Below are 21,180 nucleotides of genomic sequence, written 5' to 3'. Positions count from 1 at the left end.
TTAAAATTGCGATTGTGTTTTCTCTTATAGATCCTTTAGTTAATGCAAATGGGTTATATGACAGAAAAGGCAATCTCAGCAGAAGCTGCGCAGTTGTGCTTGTTCACAGAGCAAAAAGAGAGTAATCCAGCAGCTTGGTTTTACAGAAGTAGTCCCCTACATTATTCTGGCAGTCAGGGAAAGAGGAGCTGTTAGTTTTATTTGTGTGTGGTTTTCTGTGGAAGTATCTTGACAGCAGGAGGTTAGAAGGCAAGATGAAATATTGTCTGTCTGCAAGCACATTTATTTATGTGCAAGTGCATACGTGCATAAGAGATGAGCAGTTATATATGTAGAAATCACTAGAAAGGACCAAGTCCCTGGTATACATTTCTTTGCAAGACTGCTTATGGAGAAAGAGCTACTTTTTGGATGTTATTCTGACATTAAAAATGACATTTCAGACACTGAATTGTGTTTTGTATTGAATCATAATCTCATACAGAACCTTTACAGCAGACGATCGCAGCATTGTATTTGTAAACTGTAGGCTATTTTGCACTTAAATAGATGTTGATGTGTTTGGGAATTACAACACAGTAAAGGGCTAAATCATGGTTTCTCCATTTTGTTATAATCCAAATGCATTTATATTACTATTATTATAAAGTGCCAGAAACACATACAGTCCCTCGCAAACACGTTAAATAGACAAGAGACTAAATTCTGCCCTTGGTTACACTTGCACATCTCCAGTGAAAGGGCTGTTAAGCTGCAGAGTGGTCTCCCTAGGGAAGCTGTTTGAAAAGCCCTGCCACTGTTCACATGACTAGAGTAAATGAAGAGTATTTTACTTTAGATTTGATGGCCTGCCCTTTCCAGCATCTAACAAACCAAATCTCTTTTGTCCTTATTTCCACGGGTAGCCCTGATCTGCCAGATGAAAACTACAGCATCGTATCAGAACAATGTCACAAGAGGGAGGTTGTCTCCTCTTTGCCATTTTCCTGCTTAAACCACGTTATCACTTGTGATCATTAGACTGTGACTTCTCTGAGGAGGCATTTTGAATTAAATTCTTCAAAGTTTATGGGTATGGTTCCTGCAAAATTCTCATTCAACAGAGAATACCCTGCAGGATGGTGAGTAATCTTCTGGAGTAGCGTGGACAAGGACTGTCCAATGGCTTTAGATGTGCAGGACTAGAGAAAGCAATGCCAGGAAATGCAGGTGCAAGGCATTGCTACAGGCAGGTCTGCTTCATGCTGGCAGCTAGAGCTGTAGCAGAGGTCATGAAAGCAGCCTCTAAATTGTTCTCTTGCCAGAAAGGTGGAGAGTGAGATCTTCAGTGAGAAGTGAAATTAAATTTGTTAGTGATTAAAAGGACAAGAGAGATGTGTTGGAAGCAATTGGTGCCAATGAGGCCTCTCGGCTGCTCCCCTAAGCAAATTGCAGTCTCGGTGGAATATCAGCTTCTCAGTCCATCAAATTGCAGTAATCAAGTCTGGAGCTGATGGGAGCATGAGTCACCACTTAATTTTCTCATCAGCGGAGGCCAAGTTTTCAAAATATTTTTAGACGTGTTTCCACAGAGGTTTCTGCCAGCCAGTGACCTATAGAGTGACAAGAAAATGAGCAATAGCTGCTGTTGAATCAGGCTTTGCTCCCTGCCACCTACCCTGCTGACTGCAGTTTTGGGCAGCGAGGGCTGGTAGATCAAAGGCTTTTGGCGCTGTTATGCTGAGAAGAGCCCCACTGAGTTGATCCCAGCACCTGGATTCATTAAGTAATGAAATAATCTGTTAATTCTTAGGCTATCTGGTAGGTTCAAATCAACCCTGACTCTGTGTTGCAAGCCCAGACCAGAAGCAGGCATGAGATTAGAAATTGATTGTGATCCCTGCACAGAAAGACAGCGGATACCCAACAGCTGCAGGACAGAGAAGAGGCTGTGCATCTCCTGAGGATCCTCTGCTGGTGCATATTGTCCGCTCTTTACCTGTGTTGAAAGTTGCCACCTGGCACAACCATTTTTCACCCAGTTAAGAAGAAAAAGCTTCTTTGGATGGCATTCTCTGTGGGCGGGCTCCATAACTGTAACAAAATCAAAGGCCTGCAGATGTTAGTATGCTGATGTTAGTTCGTGTCTAACAGAAAACTTGCTATTTATGGTTAGTTTTCTTATGAAACAGTTCCAAATTCTAAGGGAAATCAGCTTTCTTAAAAGGGAAGAAAATGGGCTGCCGTGAAGGAAAGACTATTTCATTGATAGAATTTAAAAAATTATGGAGGTCATGTGAGAACTGGCCTTTTGCCAGAAGAATTGCAGGAAATAAAATTTGAGAGTCCCATGACAATAATTGGGTATGAAATTCTATTGACAAAAGCTTTTGCAGTTCTGTGTTCCCTCTGTTTCTTAGCATTGTTACTGCAGTCCTTTCCCGTGTGTCCTTTGTCTGGTGCACAGCCCATACCCAACAGGTTACAAAATTCTGTCTTATTTCCCAGTGCCTTCCCAGTGTAGTTTTGCCACTTCTTGTCAACAGTGTTTGATGAAATAAGTGATAAAATGTCTTTCTTCCCTATCTTCAACCTAAATCTCACCACCCCCCCCCCCCTTTTTTTTTTAACTTCTCCCAGTTAGCTGTCCCTAACTGAACCTGTTGGTGTCATCACCAAGATGATGCTCTCATCTGCTTGGAGAGCATCTCTAAGAAGATGCTCTCTTCTTAGAGACCCCATCCTGTAGCAGCATGATGGGATAACCATGACCGACAAACCAGAGCAGCTTTCCGAGATGCTGCTTAGGGAAGCAGAAGTCAGCTTTTTGTGCCGACACTGAAGAACTTTACCCAAATTGTAGTTCGCATGTTCTTCATTAGGACTCGCAGCTCCCCTGGATGGAAACACCCGCATGCACGTGGGCCTGCAGCTCACTGCTGTATCCATTATAGTCACTGTTGGTCCTTAGGGCAATCCCGTATTACTGCTTGATGTGTTTTGCCGAATTCTTCAGCAAATGCTCACTTGTTTTGTTTGATAATGGTGCTTTGAATTGGAGAAATTTTGGGAGAACCTCAATATTTTTCTTTATAAAAATGACAAAAAATATTTTTTCAGTGAAATTTTTAGATCACTGTTTGTCTGAAAAATTAACTGTAATTTCCTTAACTGTAATTTCCAAACAGTGGCTCAGGACTAAAAAAGATGCATGTACAGTATTTGGCTCACGCATTTACTCTTGCCCCTTCCCCAAAACATACATGCAGTCTCTCAGGTACCTCACAACAAGTTGCCTAAAGCCCCCTTTAGAAAAGCACTACAACATCTGTTTAGGTCCAACTCCTTGATAAATAAAATATATCCCAGAGGCATAATAGCATACTAAAAATAAGAGTATGACACCATTTCAGCCAGCTAATATGATAACTCTGTGTGATGCAGCTCACAGAGTGTTAATGTGGGAAGCCTGTATCTTTTCAGCTCGGCTGTCCGCCGCCAGCATCCCGCACAGATCTCTCCCCAAGCCAGAGCCAAATCCCACAGCCGTGGGAGCAGTACTTCCACAGGGTTTATGCCACCCTGTGCTCACAAACTCCCCTCTTTCTGGCCCCTCCAAATGTAAAAACATAGCCGAGTTGTGATAAGTGAGATTTTGTGTGAGGCAGGGGAACAGAATAAAAAGCACCGCGGTCTGTGGAGCCTGACTTTTATCGTGTTTCTGATCAGGTAACACGCGTTTGCGATGCATAACACTAACGGGTAACCTCTCTGATTATAAAGGGCATAAAGAGCTCTATATAGCTATGCTATCACATATCAATGTTCCCAAATAATCTCATTTGAATTATCTATCAGGACATTGTTTAAAAAACAAGAAAACTCAAATCTTGCTGGTACCAGATTTTTGGAAGATTTTTAGATAGCTTTTTTTTAAAGTAAGGTGCATATTACATGAAGGAAAATCTCCTCTCCATGTGTAACGGGATGTATGTTAAATGGTTATCTTCTATGTTCTATAATTTAACATTTTACATGTATTTAAGAATATTTTTTGCTTGTCTAGCTCTTTACTTTCAAGACCAAACTCTGTCTGCTAATTCATCCCATTTGAATTTTTAGCTTGGGTATATACATAAATATGCTCCAGTGTATCGCAAGCAGCAGCTTTCTATGTTTAAAAAATAAATTTAGTGAGAAATGTCAATATTTTTCAATGCTAATGAAAATAAAACAAAATTTAGTCTGTTACCATGGCACTGTAGTATTCTTTGAATAGCTGGTGCTTGGAATGTGCTTGAAATTTTTTTTCAGAAGCCCCAATTTAGGAGTTTATTGTCTCAGCAACATAATGTTTGCTGTGAACAACCCCAGAAGCACAATACATTAGCAGAAGGAAAAGAGTATTTATAGCCAATAATTCAGCTGTTATAAATTATGACTGTAAAGAAAGAGAAAAGGGTTCCTTTTTAAAACTTGCTGCCAGACTCTGGTTTCAGTGATGCTGAGTAAGGTAAGTAATGTTCTTTTGATTAACAGTCCAGCCTTGAGTGGTTTTCTTTTAAAGACTTTATTAAGCTTTTTTCCCAAATTCATCTTTTTTTATCTGTTTTGAATGGACTTCCATCTCGAGAAAACTCTTGCTGACTTTTTAGCCTACATTAAATTCCCACTGACAAACAGATGAGAATTATTATTAATTTGCTCCAGAAAGAACTAATCGGCTTTGCCAAATAAATCATGCAGATAACCAAGTGTGCTATTCATCTCTTCTGCGTGTTATTGCTTTAACATCATGATAGTTGTCCTTTAAAGATCAAGAGTCAAATCAGTCCTTTGAGTTGAAGTGAGAAATTTGGACAGATGGTTGTCTTGGGCCTTATTTTTTTCATTTGCAGTTCAGAAAACGACAGAGAGCTGGGGAGCGTGGATTCTTAGCTTCCAGCAATCTATGGACGTGTTCAACCTTCAGCTCGTTGCCTTGTGCCGGCATCCTTTGCTTTAATGGGGATTTTGTGACTCGGCCACAGCTGGAGACTGGAGGTCACTGGTGTGTATTAATAAACGGCTCGGCTATTTCCCCTCCCAAAACGATGGACTGCCCCGATTCTTCTGAGAAGCCAGAAGCCGCCAGCGGAGTTGAGGAGCTGCACGTCGCCTCTGTCCGCGTCTGTCAGTCTGTCAGTCAGGGCCCAGGGCCCGTCCCCGATACAGCCGCCCTAGCCGGGCTGCGGGAGTTCAGCGCACCCGCCCGGCTCACCGAGGCCCGCTGGGTCACTCGGGCAAGCCGACTCTCCGCGCTTCTCCACAGCCACTTCCGAGGGGCTCCGCGCCGGACCCCCGCGCACTGAAACCCGACGCGGGGCCGGGCCCCGGGGCGGTTTCCTGACCGCCGCTGCCTCTCCCTGAGAAGATGGCGGCGCCCGGGCCAACCGCCGCCCCCGGCCCCCGCCGCGGGGACGGCGGGGTCTCCCACACCCGCACCCGCGTGTTTGTGTGCGTGTGTGTGTGTGTGTGTCCCCCGCCAGCTCCCCAGCCGAGCGTTAACTGCCTCAGCGCTGCCCGCCCCGACACGGGACCCTCCCGGGGAAGAGGGGCGGGCGGCGGGGCCGGGCGCGGCCGCCATCGCTGGGACAAGGCTGCCCCCTGGCGGCGGCGGGGATGGCGGGCGGGGAGCGCGCCGCTGTGCCGTGAGGGGAAATTGCGCGGGCTGGCGGTCGGGGCCTGCCCTCCGCCCGGCACGGCACGGCACGGCCCGGCCCGGCCCGGCCCGGCGAAGGGAGCTCGACGGGAGCTCTGCCCGGGACGGGGAGCCAGGGACGGGGACCGAGGGGGGGGAGTGGGGGGGTGGCGGCTGCGCTCCGGCTGCACCGGCTGGTGCCGGAGTAGGAGGCCGTGGGCAGCTCGCCTGACGCGTGGCAGTTGTGCTCCATTAGGCGCTGGGAATTACTGGTGACACGTTACTTGACTGGGTTAAATGTTTTCCCACTTCGGGCCGTGTCTTTGCATAATAAAGATCAGCAAGTCGCGTCTTCTGCCGTTCCCTCTCCGCCGACAGCCCGATGTCCTTGGTACCTGGCCATCGCTTCCTAATGTACATCGACGCACGCTGATATACAGCGAGGCTGATCTTTGACTCGCCTTTGAAATAGCGACACATTTTCCCAACAACAAATTATACTTTGACATTAGAAGGTGGCAATCTGTAATGGATATCGCAATCTGAAGATTCAGAGAGACTATCTGTGATCTTTGTCCTCAGCCGAGTAAGCTGGAGCCTCTTTTTCCCTCCTACACGTTATTTGATTGTGGTGTATAACCTTGGGATGTACTAATAATCATTAGTCAGAGCTGATAGATCCTTTATGGGCCTGCCCCGCTCAGGAAGGGAGACGTTCTCTAGAACAGCAGTAAATCAGCACAACATGCACTTAAATATACAGTAAAATGTGGCTCGAGACACGATCCTTCATACATCGTATAACAAAATGCTTTATTGAGAGAGTCACACACACGCTAACGAGGGAGGAAAGAGGGCTGCTGCGACGAGGTCTGCGATGGGGAAACAATTCGGTGGTGGGAGGGAGCTGGGAGAGGTCCCTGAGCAGCTCGTGGTCCAAGGGCCGTCGTGACGCCCCAGGTCCTTCTCTGCCCTCTCGTAGGTGATGTGGTGCCTTGGAGGAGCTGGCGGGAGAGAGGGGAGGGGAAGGAAAGGAAGGGAGCCCCACAGAGCTGTCCAGACACGATGACTTTCAGACTGAGCCTTGAGACCCTGGCAAGGGCAGCAGAGGTGGGGGGGGGTGGCTTGCCAGGAGGAGTGAGGGGGCTGTTCTGCTGTTCACCAGCTGGGCAGGTCAGGTCGCTACTTTGTCGTCGGTTTTTGCTGGTAAGCAGCTGCCTTTTTGCAGCTGAATGTTGCAGGAATCGTTAGCGCATCACCTCATCTTTTTGCAGGCATTTCTCATCGTCATTTAAATCTAAGTGAATAAATAAGATGTGCATCTTGCTGCTCCGCCAAGGATCTGGCTTGAAGCAGGGGCAGACCCTCAGAGGTGAGAGAGAGGACGAATCCTCACCCCTCAGCAAGGTGGCCTCCCCATGCTCCGTTTGCCAGGGGTGCACTGAATGTTTTACTCTCCAGGTTCCTGGCCTTGCTGCTTCGCCTCCCTTGGTTTGTGTGGTCTTAAGTCATTACCGAAACTGTGCCAAAAGGGCTAGCCAAGCCACCCGGCCAGGTCGCCGTAATGCCTGGGGCCTCATCCTGCACTGCTCTAGGGAGAGCGCTGGCTCTGCTGAGAGCCTGAGCTTGCACATCCCCGCTGACCATGATAGCTGGGCCCACAGGGCCCCGTGGCATCGCCTGTGAGTCTCGTCACCCATTTTGGAGCTGACCAAATCAGCATGTGTTTGGCTTTTTTGCTTTACTAGTGACAATTCAACCAATACAGGAAATGTCCGTGATGACTTAACCAAGCTTTGGGCCAGTGGCATTGCTCAGTGCAACCTCTCCACGTTACATTTAGTGCCACTAATGTATTGGTGGGTTGCCATTCTCTGCTAACTGCAGTTGGGGCGGGCATCTTTAATGGAGCAGATGCAGCATTGCATAAGACAACATCTTCTCCGAAGCAGAAGAGGAATGGATTTATGGACAGGCTTGATGATGGGCAAAACCAAATTGATTTCAGATACCATGGAAAAGCAGTAAGAATCAGCGATGGCGTTATATGCTTGACGTGCAGGACTGATGATTTAGGGGTGGTGGTTTATATTTTTGTAGAGCAGAGGGAAAGCAGGAATCAGTGACACAAGATGGGAAAATTAGTATGCAAGTAAGGAAGTGATGAACAGACATGTCTGTATGCAAGTTAGTTATTTCTATATTTTTTTATTTTTTATATTTTTTTTAGTTAGGCTAGCTCAGGCGTCATAATGGCATCAAAAGATTAAAGCAATAGGAGTTTTCACTACCAAAACTGCATCTGATGCCTGTTTGGCTGATGGGGAGACTCAGGACAGGTGTGCATTACAGCTGAATGTGAGCAGCTTTCCACACCTTTGGTCAGTAATTCTGACTCAAAGCCTGTCACTTTGCTGATGGATGGCAGCCTAACGTGGGCCACAGTCAGCTGCAGGCTGACCTGCGCTGGAGGAACTGAGATCCCCTGGTTCCAGCAGAACGTCTGTGACCAACACAGTCCTGTACCTACAGAGGTAAACAAGGCAAGTCTTTCACTTGTCCCTCCAGTAAATATTAGAATGGTCTGTGCCTTTCTTTTCCTAATTCTGTCATTTTTTTTCTCCTAAATCTGTTCCAAATGTAAGCACAGATGAATATCCGTACAAAGCGAGTCACTTAAGAATGGGGGTGTTTGAATGGTTTGCCTTTTAATAAATTAATCAGTGCTCATGTTTTTAAGAGCCTTAAGAAGAGATAAAACCTCCATCCCTCTTGTCATGGCAACTACGATAAACGAAACATCATTCCAAAGTCAAGGAAAAAAGCACAAGCACTTTAGGTCTCAGCCAAGTCCGCAAAGTAGCAAAACTCATTACTAATTCAAAGAAGCTGTGTCCCTCAGAGCTCACCATTACTGGTTTTACTAATAATAATACTGGAGCTGCATAAATTTAACAGAAGGCAGAGTTTGACAGAAGGCAGAGTGGTGTTGAAGTGCCACTGTCCTAATCAAACATCTCCATGAGACCTCTGGTCAGCCCAGCAAGAAGCAGTGCTGGGTCATGGGGAAAGAGGTGGGGAGAGGAAGGTTACAGCTTTATAGCTATAGCAGTCTGGTAACATTAAATCTAGAGAGACAGTGGAAGAGGCCATAGGTATTTGTAATTTATTCATAAACAGCTATGCCATCATAAGAAACTTTTTAAAATAATATGTGATAGTTCTTTAAAGATTTAAGAGTTTGTTGACCTATTTTCTCAGTTAATTAGGATTTTTTTGGCTGCATTAACAATGATGACTTGCATGCAGGCTGCTTTAGTCGCTACACAGTTCAGCTACATTGGGTTACAGGAACACGATTTCTTTCTAAGGCACATGACAGAGGAGAGGGACACCATTGTAAGTGTCTAGACTTGTATTTAAAATCCTGTAGACTTCCTAGTAGGTAGTGCTTAAGCTTGATTTATTGAACATAAAACTATTCATTTTGACTCCTAAACCAAACATCTTTTCAATTATAGCACTACCCTTGGTTACTCTGCAGTAGAAGGGCCATGGTGCGGACATCCTTCTCTTCAAAGTGCAATGGTTAAGACCGTCAAGCTCGTCTCTGCAAGCTGCATTTGTGAGTACACTTCTTTTCTTATTTATTTTGCCCAAGGCTCCCTAGGCCTAGAAGTTAAGCCAATATAAATTTGGCCATGTGTGTAGAGCAAAGCATAATGTCACTAATCCCAGTACAGCGGTACAGTCAGAAACCAGCTCCTTCTGAATGCTAATAGAAGGTGCAATTAGCAAAAGATGTGCTATGTTCATCATGTTGTAGGGGTTTGAATAGGAGAACTCCTCTATGTCCCACTTGTCTCATCTGAAGTCAATGGCAAGGTAAGGGAGGAGGTGAGAGCAGAGATTTGACTGACTATCCAGCATGAAGATGGCCAGTTAGTTGGAGGTGGCCACAGGGCCCTCCTGACAGAGGGGGAAGTTGTCACCAGGAAGGATGTGTGAGCCATCAGGGTCCCGTCATTATCTGCTTAGCTCAGGGGGGATTGCTGCGGGCTGTGAAATAAGCTGCAGCACCAAAGTTTAAGTCTGTCCCCCATTACACAGCTTGGGGATCACCTGAGCCCCTCCACCCTAGAAAGGGCACCAGAAGGGGTGATTCCTGCTCTCTGAAAGATTCTAAAATGTACATCTCAAGAGGATGGTTATCAGGACTATTTCTGGCTCTTTCAAAGCTGCAGTAGATTAAACCTTTACCCTTGCTGTCGTCAACTCTCCTTCTTACAAGGATCTTCATATTTTCCAAGGGCTGTTTTAGTGGCCTCCTGCAGAAAACCACATGGTCAGAGAGAGTTTTGCACAAACTCAGAGTACAAAGATGCTGTTAACTTTCCACACAGCCTTTGCTGGGGATTTCCAGAGTGACCTGGGAAGGGTACTTCTCAGTGCGTGTTTCTGCACAGAGTGTTACTGAGCTGACTTGAGGTAAAAGACAAAGTAAATGCTGGCTGTCAGGCTTCAACAAGCTTCCTCATCAGGTGCAAATGGACAGGAAAGGTTTTCTTCCATTTGCACCTGATGAGCAGGCATGTTTCTCCCCCAAAAGCTGATGTCCGCCACCCTGTCTTTCATTCCTGTAGATCAATTCAGCGTTCTTTGAATCAATGTTCTCCACTAGTGAGTTATTGCTTTTTCTTTTCAAACTGAAACTTAAAATCTACCGGCAAATATTTTGTCATCTGAGATATACCAAGTGCACAGAATCACACCTCTAAACACCTAAATGAGAATGGTTGGGTTTGTATCAGGGGTTTCTAATTCCTAGAAAGAAATATAACACTAGAAACTTCTGCTGAAATATAACACTAGAAACTTTTGCTGAGATTAAACAGGAGACAATAGTACAGTGCAGAGGAAGAATTTCTATTTTTGGCTACACCCTTAAGGCAACAGAAGAAGTGTGTGTCACGGCTGCAGTGACAGCTAATGAGCAGATATACAATATTAATTGCAATAAGCGTAACACACTGAACAATCTATCGACTTCTATTTTCTTAGCAGCCGTAGCTTAGATACTTTCAACTAACACCTCTTTCTGAACTGACTGCTTCGAGTTTGTTTACCTATATGGTGACACATAGAGGAACTACACCACCGCTTCCTACAACCTGTGCTGTGCAGTCTGGGCTGTTTTCACCTACTCCAGCTGCCGTAGCGCTGCTTTCTGCGTTGCAAACATTCAGATGATTGTCTTCTTCCCGCTGCTCGAGGGGCTGACCCAGTTGTACTCGGCTTGCACCAGCACGAAGCTGTTCTCCCGGACCTTTCGGAAATGCATCACCTCCCCATTTTCTCTGACGGCAATGACATCAGGGTCTGGCTCGCTGAAGGAGACCTCCGTCCGCTTGTGGCAATGCTGGGCACAGACACAGCGCATGGCAGCTGCCAGCGCCAGGCCCAGGGCAGCGGTGCAGACCAGGAGGATGCCGAGTTGGGCTGCTAGGAGTCGGGTCCCTCTGCCAGGGTCTTCCCCCTTGCCGAGAACAGCAGATTCAGGAGCTGGTCTGGTCACCCATGGCAGGGTATTCCCACCCGCTGCCTCCTCCTCCTCGCCCTCAGTGCCTGCCTCCTCTGGCTGCAGTGCCGGCTTTCTTTTGGCCGTTTGCCTTGAAGCTGATGACAAGTTGCTGGCAGCATTGGCATCGCCAAACCAGGCTGTTGTGGCAGCGGCATCACCCAGGTGAGTGTGGACATGCGGGGCAGAAGGAGATGCTGTCACACACAGGGTGGCTTTCGAGGTGACCCTGCTCTCGGTACTGGCCTTTGATGAGATGTGCGGTGAGGGAAGAGAAAGGGTACTGATTAGATTCTCACTACCTACGTCATCATACGGTTCAGCTCTGTGTTTCTGACACCCAGCTGTCCCCCTGGCCTTGGAATAACCCTGCTCCATCCCCTGGTTACTCAGTAGCTTTTAGAAAATGAGGTGGATTCAAGCCTGCTCCATCCGTATCAGAATTGCCATGGGAAGGACAAGGTGCTGGGAGTTGGTCCCAGGGGTGCAAGGCAGAGCAGGTTGAAGAGGCAGAGGTGAAGGGCACAAGCAGAGAGGAAGGTCACTGCTTTGCCTAAGTAAAGGTCTGCAGTTCCCGTGGTGGTGGTGGTGGTGGTGGTATTTTTCACAGGCATCGTTATCAGAAAAAAATTTGCTTAATAAACAATTCCCACCTTGAATGATGCCAGGGTCACGCTGAAAGGACAGGCATGATCTTCCTGGCCAAGCTTTGTGTTTAGGGTCACACTGGGCCCACTGGGATTCAGTATTGCCCTTCTGAGCCTGTGGATCAAACCATGGAGTGGAGGGACCCAGGAGACATGGGGTGGCCTTTGACATCAGTGGTATTGGGGCACTCGCATACAACCTGTGAACTCTCCCCAAAGCCCATCCTGCTTTCCCAGTCTGCACAGCCAGTTTGAAATCTGCTGCCTCTCAGTGTTGCTTAACCACCCATTTTAGTGAGAATGACTGCTCTTGCTTGCTCCCGTTTCCAGGGGCTCTGCCTGGTGCCATGCATCTTATTTTATCCATCACAAACCAACAGCTACTCCATGCCAGTTCTGCAGCCCAGGCTTTGCTGTAGATACCATCCAAGACTAACTGTGAAACAATCATACAATTTAGGAGGCCCCCAAGGAATTTCTCCATTCCCACTGTGCACCTGAGCCCCTATCCAAAACCTGTAAAATGTACTAGAGTTTTTTCTTTGGCTCCACTAAGATTTGGATCTGGCCCTCAGTAGCTGGCACCTCTCCAGCCTGTCCAGCCCAGCAGGCTTTTTCACACATCCATTAATTACACCAGAGAAACTCTCACTCTCTACTATCATTAGCAATTTCCAAAGCTTGCTGGGAAGACAGTGTGACAGGAGCACAAAGCTGAGGTAGGAGCCCTGGCAAGCTGTGAAACAAAGTAGGGGAGGGTCAGAGCATCGTTTGTGGAAGAGACGGTTTCTGAAGGTGCTCGTAAAATACGGTAGTAAATAAAAGACTTTCAGTGGCTGGACTGCAAACTGTAAAGTAGCTGGCTGGCAAAGTCAGGATTGTATGTGTATGGATCACTTGCACTCAAAGTGCAAATGCCATACCGTAGGGATATACTGCCAGATTTGGGACTTTGGGATAGAAAATGGAATTTCCTCACAAGTCCTTGCCCTATCTCACCTCATTTCTCCTTGCTTTGCATACTTCTTCTCTCCTTTTTTTCCTAATTTCTCAATAATTTTATTTTGTTATGCTTTTCTGGTCTTGGCTTGTGCAATAACTCTTCCTGTTCTTTGGTTACCATCTTCTGTCATTTCTCCACTTCTCTCCATGGCTACGCCAGATGCTCATGTTACATGTCTCCTTTACTTCTTCTCTGTCCTCTGCTCCTTCCTAAATATTTCTGCCTCATTCTCTGCTGTACGGCACCTTCCTGTTTTATTTTCTGTGAGATTACTTCTCTTCCTTCCGTGGCATCCTGCAAACCAGATCTAGTTCTTTATTTTCCTTGTATTTTTCTTCTCTCCATCCCCTGTGTACTGGACTTCCCCTCCTAACTCTGTACCCCATGTCTCTAAGCTATCCCTGCTTTCCGTCTTCTCCACTAGTTCCTGTCTGAGCATCCTCCGCAGCCCTGGGATTCTGCAGTTTCTCTCCCTCCTCTTGCTCTCCTTTTCTTTCTCTACCTAATTCCTCACTTGCCCTTTCCAGCTTCCACATCTCCTTCCACATGTAGAACCACCCCGCTCCCCTGAGGCTGCAGTCCTTTCACCCCCTTCTTGCCACCTTCTCCTGAGGTCACCCCTTCCCGAAAGGCACTCTCACACACTCGTCCCATCTGCCAGCTCCCGCTCTTCCAGCTGTCTTCAGTGACCACCACCAACATCACCACCATCACCACCACCTCTGCCTTTCCAGTCCACCCAGCTTCCCAAGCTGACCCTGCCCTCAGAAAGCACATGGCTTCCTTGGCCATGCCCAGGAAAGATGAAGTCTTTGACCTCTGGTGAATGGCACGAGTAGTACCTATCCAGCACCTCTGGAAAGGAGCATCTCAGCCTTTCATGGGAATAAAACACATGTTCCCAGCTTGGTAACATCCAGCAGCCTGTCGTCATGTCTACATATGGAAATGTTATTTTACATTGTTTTTACAGCAGGACTCTTAAAAACCCAGGCAGCAGGCTCAAAAGGAAAACAAAAAAGAGAGATACAAAACAATTCCCAGTTAAAGTAAAAAAAAAAAAAAATTAAAACTCTTAACACTCTCAATGTAGTTTTAGTCACTTATCAGACCTATGCAGGCTGCTTGGTGCTGTGATGCAGTAGAGAGGTTTTATCCTCATCTTCACTTAGACCTTTCTGCCTTTGGAGAAGACATCCTCCCTGTCCCCGCTGCTTACCTGCCCGTCGTCTTTACACATCAAACACAAGCATGGGGTGGCAGCACTGGCAATGATTCCTGCTCTAAGATATGGACAGAGGAAAGGCAGGGTTAGTAACTGAGACCTGTCGCTGCGGCTCACACAGGAATCCCTGGGCTCTGCACCACCGGTGAAGCGTGCCGCTCCTGAGAGCAGCCTCGGGACATGCGCAGTCATCACAGACCATACAGAGCTGTATTTTTAATGACACCTGATCATTTATTCCTATCCCCATCATTTTCACCCACAGTATAAATTGTTGCATGAAAGCTCATGCGGCCCAAACCCTCTAAGACTTCTGAGCAGACATCCTCAAGCCCAAATTTCATAATTGCTTTGAATCCTTTCTTCCTTTTCCCTGCAGATAGAGAAATAGGTCTGCTGAGTTCACTGTTTCATTAAGTAGTTGCATGTGCTTTTAGAAAAATATTGTAGCAGTCAATAGTTTTTATCACATTTTTCAACCACCTGGCCAGTCCTGTGCTGGGCTGACCAGTCAACATCAGGTTTTTAAGAGGTTTGGATTTTCTCCCTGTCACTGTCTGTCATGTGCAATCTCCAAGGGATTATTTCTCAAAATTTCAGCAAGAAAACACTCTCTCGCCTCCCCACCAGCCAGAGACACCTTCCTACAAGGACCCTCGCTCATCCGCAGGGAAACTAATACTATTTTCCTCCCAAGAAGGGCTGGAGAAATAGCTCTTCCCACCACCAAGTTTACCCGTCGGAGGTGCTGTAGCCGGAGGCATTGTCCTGGGAGAGGAAACTTCGCAAGGCGTCCACCGTGACGGGGTCTTGGGTGGGGAGGGACGGCTCCAGCCCCTGGCCGCTGGACCTGTCGCTCCCACTGGATGCAGCCACTGAAGGCCAGGCCGACTGCTTCGGCTCAGCAACAGGATGGGTGTCTGACCCAACACCGAAACCTGGCTCTGGTGCCGGAGTTGCCACGATGCCGGTGGGGCTGGCAGGTGGTGCGGGGGTGCGCGGGGGGGAGCCGGTGGCAGCCATGGGAGAGGTGGGACCTTGTCCAGCATGGAGACAAAACAAGAAGCAGGGACAGAGGAGCAAAAGTCTATTGTCTTTGGTTTGTTTATTTTAAATCCCACTCGGTGCTAACGTTTGCCAGGAAGGGTGGTAATAGAGACTTTTTTTTATTTTCACGTCACTTAATTTTAAGGGGGAATCCAGATTCAAAGTAAAGCAGCAAAGTCCGCTACCTAAATTATGGTCAAGCAAAATAATTAAAACTCAGTCTTGGCGCCATGCCAAAAATGCTGAGAAACACATCTGATATGAGTATAAGTACATTTGTGGAGCATTTTACTGACCAAAGGCCACATAAATACAAACCTGAAGGGCAATAGTCACATTTAGAGACAAATGCATTCCTTTATTTAGGCAGCATTGCTAATTGCACTTGCTTGTCTTCAGGAGCTGAGATTTTAGGTAAAGTATGTTGTATTTTAGGGTTTGCATTGAAATCGTAAGACCTGGCAACCCTGTTTATCTTTCTGGTACCCTGCTTGGAACTGGCTCCATCACCTCAAATGCTGACCCATGCCCGCACTTCAAGGCGTTCGCCACAGCCATCACTGATCTCCCTGATGGCCACAGGAGTTAAACGGGACCCTCCAGCTTGCTTGGGTCACTTGTGTTCAACGCTTGCCCAGAATAAGCCCTAAAACTACTCTGCGGGAAGCAGTCGGTAAGAAACCCATACCTTTGCTCGCCGTACCTGTGGGGTGTGAGTCAGCTGGTCCCTGCGAGGGCGTGGGGGTGACAGAGTTGGGCTTCTTGCCGCTGCCAATAAGCGTTTTGTGTTGCCCTCGCTGTGCCACAATAGCAGATTCAATCTTTGCCCAGTAAACAAAGTATGACTGGACTATGGAGATGCTGTTAAAACATAATTAGGCAAGAATTTACTGGCTCTATAGCTTTAATAAAACATCCAACTGTTTAGCTAATCACAAGGACTAAACATCCAACCGTTTAGCTAATCACAAGGACGGCTTTAATCCGAAGACAAAAGTGACGCAGAAGTATTTTAAAGGCTTAGCCCAGCACAAGTTTTATATTACAAATAAAAGATACCGGGTCCCATAAGAAAGATACAGGGTGAAGAATCACCACTCATAATTAAGATCAGCCAAAAAAAAAAAATGTGTGGGAACTTAAATTAAAAAAAAAAAGCTATTATATTCACTGTGTTGATAGAAGTACATTTGGAAAACTTGGACTAGCTCTGCTTATAATCTTCCGTAGGCAGGGAAACAACAGTGGTATTTACTAATTAAAACAAGTCAATGTAACTTGTACAAACAGCAGAATAGGTAGGGGGAAAAAAAGCCTCTCTTCTCAGCCCTCTGATATTTGAGCCGGCCTAACCCTCTGCTTTTTGTCAGGTGCCAAAACTGCATTGGCCAACCTTTAGCTGTTCACCCGGAGAGCCTTATTTAAGCTGGAGATTTTGAGAGAATTTCAGGTCAGATTGCTCAGCTGCTTCTGAGAATTAGCTAAGCGGAAACCATCTCGGGTTTTCCTGTGCCAGATGACTCTTATGAAGCATTTTTGAGCCTAACAAGGAGTTTTTCCAGATGCTGTGACAGGGAGAAAAGGGAGAGGCTATCAGAAATCAGTTTGGAGGGTCAAAAGCCAGAGGGTGAAGGAAGCATCAGAGCAGGTGGCTAGGAATAGGTGGTGTTGGGTTTGGGTTGGGTTTACTTGGTTGCTTGAGTTGTATGTGGTTTTAATAGTATTTCCCAATCTAAGACAACGGGCAAAAATTGGAAATGCCAAGCAGAAATTTTTCTGTTTCTGTGACTTTGTGTTGAATCACGATGAGATGCACAAGCCACAGCACTCACCAGGATGCTTACGTTTTGGGGAGCAGCCAAGGATCTGGCCAAGTAGTTTCTAAGTGGTTTGTAAAGTCAAAACGTAACAATTTAATCTCTTCCAATATGAAAAGTCGCTGTGCTTCCTCTAAGACAGCCAGTTAGAAGATGTTTAATTTCATTCCAAATCAGAACCAAAATACTTGGACAGTTTGAGACTTTGGTACAAAACAGAGATGTCCAGTTTTGACCCAGCGCTCACTGTCTCTTCCTACTGTGAATAATTCTGTTTACGTTTAACTTCTTTGAAAACCACTCATTTTTAATTATTTTTTTTAAAGAAGTGATATACAAGATTATCCTGTAGGCAGGGAGGTCCTATGGGGCTGTGTTATTTAGAAAGACAGGCCACGTGATCACAGTTCCCTCTTTATGCCTTAATATTTCTATTTCCTAAGTGCTTAGGCTGTCATCTTCCAATGTATATATTCTGAGAAAATAGTGACCATGTAAATAAAAAGCAGCACTACCTAGCAGATATAAATGGTGATTTATGTACCAGCTGGGATACTGTTGCAGAGTTTGATAAGTATTTAGCTATATGGGGTTCAAGATACATAAACCACTGTGCTGGACAAGTACGATGGAAAAATAAAGCCAAGCCTTTAACTGAGAAGATGCAAATGCTGTTTAGAAACCAGCATGTTCTTACAAAAACTTGATGTCTCCAATGGGTTGGTCTGGTGCTTTCCATACGAAGGACAGGTTTCTCTTCAGTGATTTGTCCGAGTGGGTGACAGTGTCACCATCTTCAAAACAACTCAGCAGCTTGGAACCAGGAGGGATGAAGATGAACGTGCCAGCAATTTCATCGTTAGACACTTTGCGAGCTTGAAGCAAAAAGCCCATAAAATCCCGGGTGCTCCTCACTGTCACTGCAAGACAAAACACGGGACACAAAGAGATTTGTGTTGTAGTTATGGGGTGAATTGTTTACAATGGAGTTTCCAGTGGTAGCACTGAAACCAAAAGCAAACCCTGTGCAACAACAACAAAAACATCTTACTGTCTTTGTCCTCACGGTCTGTCTTGGCCATGCTGGACGCAGGAGGCCAGACTTCACCTTTAACTCTGCAGTATGTAATTGCACACAATAAATTTGCCTGAGTCTTTCCCCCCACCCCTTGATTTTAAGCTGCTAACCACGTTGCATCAGGCAGCATGCAGCCATTTTTAAGGAAGGAGGTACATAAGCAAAAGCCCTTGGAGGGGTTTTATTTTGCATGGGGATGAGCAAGCAAGTGGCCAGGCCGGGGAGCGGTGACTCTCAGCTCGCTCTGTATCTGCCTCAGGAGTGGCGATGCTGGGGACGGGGCGCGCTGCCCAACCGTACCTAAGAGTCAGGCGAGTCACCCAGACCCTTTTCTGCAGTGCAGAGGAGCAGGGAAGGCGACTTCACCCTCTGGAGGTGCCTCTCATGTGCCGCTGCGTGTGATGAGGTCCTGTATGGTTGAGACACAGCTGAGAGAAATGAATTCCACCCAAAGCATCCAAACCTACTGGCTGCCTCCAGCAAACAGTTGGTCTGCAACATGGTAAAAACCTGGAGTCAGCCATCACCTGAGACACCTTAGGCCAAGCGCTGCAAACAAAATCCCTCTGTAAATCCGTTCATTTCCTCATGACGGGAGAGGTGGCGTAGCTCACTTGGAGCAGTTACCTCTGTTCCCAGCCCTCACAAAGACTAATGCCATCACTTGAGATTAGTTACCATATATTTTTCAGATGCAGGAATAAGAAGCTGTTCCTTACCTGGCACCTTGTCGCCTGGGACATAGAAGGACATGTTGGTGTGGACGGTAACGTAGTTGTTGCTGGGGCTGTGCAGCTGCGCTCGCAGGTGCCTGGGCATCATGTCGGTGCAGGCAGAAAGGCTCGCACCGTGTGAGAAGGCGGCCGCGTAGGAGACCAAGCACAGGGTTGTGCATGCCCAGCCAACAACGGTGATGTGGGCTCTCTTGCTGTCCTCCATCCTACGGTGGAAAATAATGGGCAGATTCACTTCAAAGCAGCAGCTTCAGCAGCCTGTGAGCCTGTCTGGTGCCTTTGAATTAGCTGAGCTCCAGAGCTGCTCTTCCCACAGCCTTTAAATGAAGGAGAATAAATGATCTCTGTGGCGCATGGAGCCACTCTGGTAATCCACAGCATTGGATGTTTTAAAGTAAATTGTTGAGGCTGGGAAGGGAGAGGCCCCGCAAGAGGATGCATTTCTTGCGAAGTCACCCATGGAGGGAGCGGTCAGGGAAGATTTGCTCTAAAAAGTCTTATGGCATTTAGGAGGAGGAGAAGGCTCTGTACGACCATGCTCAGCACTCTCCACCATTCCCAGCCCAAATGTACAACTTGATCAATGGGGGAAAACCTCTGCCCTTAGACCTGCAGAGCTGCTGCAGGCCCTGTCAATTGTGGGGCTGGTGCCCAGCACAGAGCCTCTCCCTGCCCGCTGGCACAGAGCCGCGTCCCCTCGGGGACAGCACGTGGCTGCCCCTCGCTCTGGCCTGCGGAAGCACAAGGCACCTCTTAGCAGCCCACGCGCCATGGCTGGAGGCACTGGGCTGCTTGTGACCGTTGGACCCGTCCCTGGCCACCCAGCGGCATTTCAGCTTGTCTTTCCCGGTCAGTGCTCACTGTTGCTGACAAGATGGCAGTGATGCTGTCTTTGAAGTCAGCATTGGAAGCCTGAGATAAGTGGGCAGCTGTTTTGGCTAATGCCAAGATTTCTCCTTATTCTCCAATTTTTAATCCAAGCAAGATTTTTTTCTGACACGGTCGAAGTTTAATATTTGGTATGCCGTGTCTTTAGTACCTCTCAGCTTTGGTGGCTGGCACAAAACACATTTCCAGATTAGCTGGAGTACTGTGTTATTCTGATTTTTCAGAATGTACTTTTGAAAGTGAAGCTGAAGGACGAGCGTGAGGTATTTATTATAGTGGATATTGTAAGGCAGATAGTCCTGCTTTTAATGTAGCTCTTTCTAACATCTTTTCAGCATGCAGCTTTTCCGGGCTTAGATTTCATTACGCTTGGTCAATAAGTAGATGTAAATAAATTAGAGGAAACCAGAGGCTGAGGAGGTCTAGCTTACACCTCTGACTCTAGCACTTCTGAAACTTGCCAGCTGCCTAACAAACCACCACTGCACATGAAAGAGTTTGTGCCCAGCCTGAAGCAGGGAGCAGACGGATGCAGTTTAACCTTCCACAGCCGAGCATCGTGTCGCTCCAACCAGTTATGTGCCAGTAGATGCTTGTGGGAGTCACAGGAGCCTTTGCTAAATATCCCAGCCCCTGCAGGACCAGCATCGGGATGCCTCCTCCTCACGGAGTCAGCCTTCCCCCTAGGCACACCTAAACCTCCCTTGCTGGATACAATTTCTTGCGGGAGCTCGTGAAAGCACCCCTGAGCAGCAGCTCTTTCCCTCGGGTGTTTCCCAGGCCGTACCGCCATTCCCCATCCCTCCCCCAGCCACCCGCCTGTGCCCCTTGCCGCTCGTGACCGGGGCCGTGCTCCCCAGGGCCATCCGGGCTGGGGGTGCCGGTGCCGCCGTCGCTTACCTCGGGACACGTACACCACCGGGCTCGCTGCCGCTCCGCTCCCGGCCTGCCAGAGACCCATCCTTTCAGGGACCTTCTTCCCTTTCTCCTCTAATGGGAAGCGCAGCAGCTGTTACTGCTAATACCCACCACCTACGGCAGCTCTCCGCCAGTGCCCAAATCCTGCCTTAATCATATTAGTTTCCTCTTCACATCCCACCCACTTCTTTTTCCTTTTTTTTACATCTCCAAGCTTCTGCAGTGAAAACAAAGGCAACTAGCAAGGGGCGGGGCGGGGGGGGAAGCAGCAGCAAGGCACCGGGTTTGTGTGGAACACCCTGGGACTCCTCTGCAGAGGTGCAGGAGGATCGGACTCTCGCTTGCCCCGTTTCCCTCCCCACGCTCCCCCCTTCCATGCCGAACCTTTGCAAAGCCACGTCAGCTCCCCCTAGTCTGTGACCCCTGAGCAGCGTGCCCTTGTTTCTCACACTTACATGGGAGTTATTTTGGCAGTAACTGCAGAATTTTGCAAGAAAGGTGCATCCCACATGCCAGCACTGCCGGGAGGAGCCATCAACACCCCACAAACCCACCAGACGCAGCACAGGGGACTAAACATCCAATA

The 21,180-nt window shown here is 47.3% G+C and overlaps 1 protein-coding gene across 1 annotated transcript; it reads right to left on the bottom strand.

Annotated features, from left to right (window-relative positions):
• Nucleotides 1–10,715: 10,715 nt before the first annotated feature.
• Nucleotides 10,716–20,637, bottom strand: REELD1 (reeler domain containing 1). The gene is made up of 7 exons (XM_049815052.1): nt 20,577–20,637; nt 18,774–18,994; nt 17,674–17,896; nt 15,863–16,020; nt 14,849–15,149; nt 14,107–14,170; nt 10,716–11,483 (listed from the first exon to the last, which is right to left on the bottom strand). The coding sequence occupies exons 2-7, from the start codon at nt 18,991–18,993 to the stop codon at nt 10,902–10,904; spliced, it is 1,548 nt and encodes a 515-aa protein (XP_049671009.1). The 5' UTR covers nt 18,994; nt 20,577–20,637; the 3' UTR covers nt 10,716–10,901.
• Nucleotides 20,638–21,180: the final 543 nt, after the last annotated feature.

Source organism: Accipiter gentilis, chromosome 12 (assembly GCF_929443795.1).
Source record: "Accipiter gentilis chromosome 12, bAccGen1.1, whole genome shotgun sequence".
NCBI classification, from domain to species: Eukaryota; Metazoa; Chordata; class Aves; order Accipitriformes; family Accipitridae; genus Astur; species Astur gentilis.
This window is presented reverse-complemented; position numbering and strand designations above follow the sequence as displayed.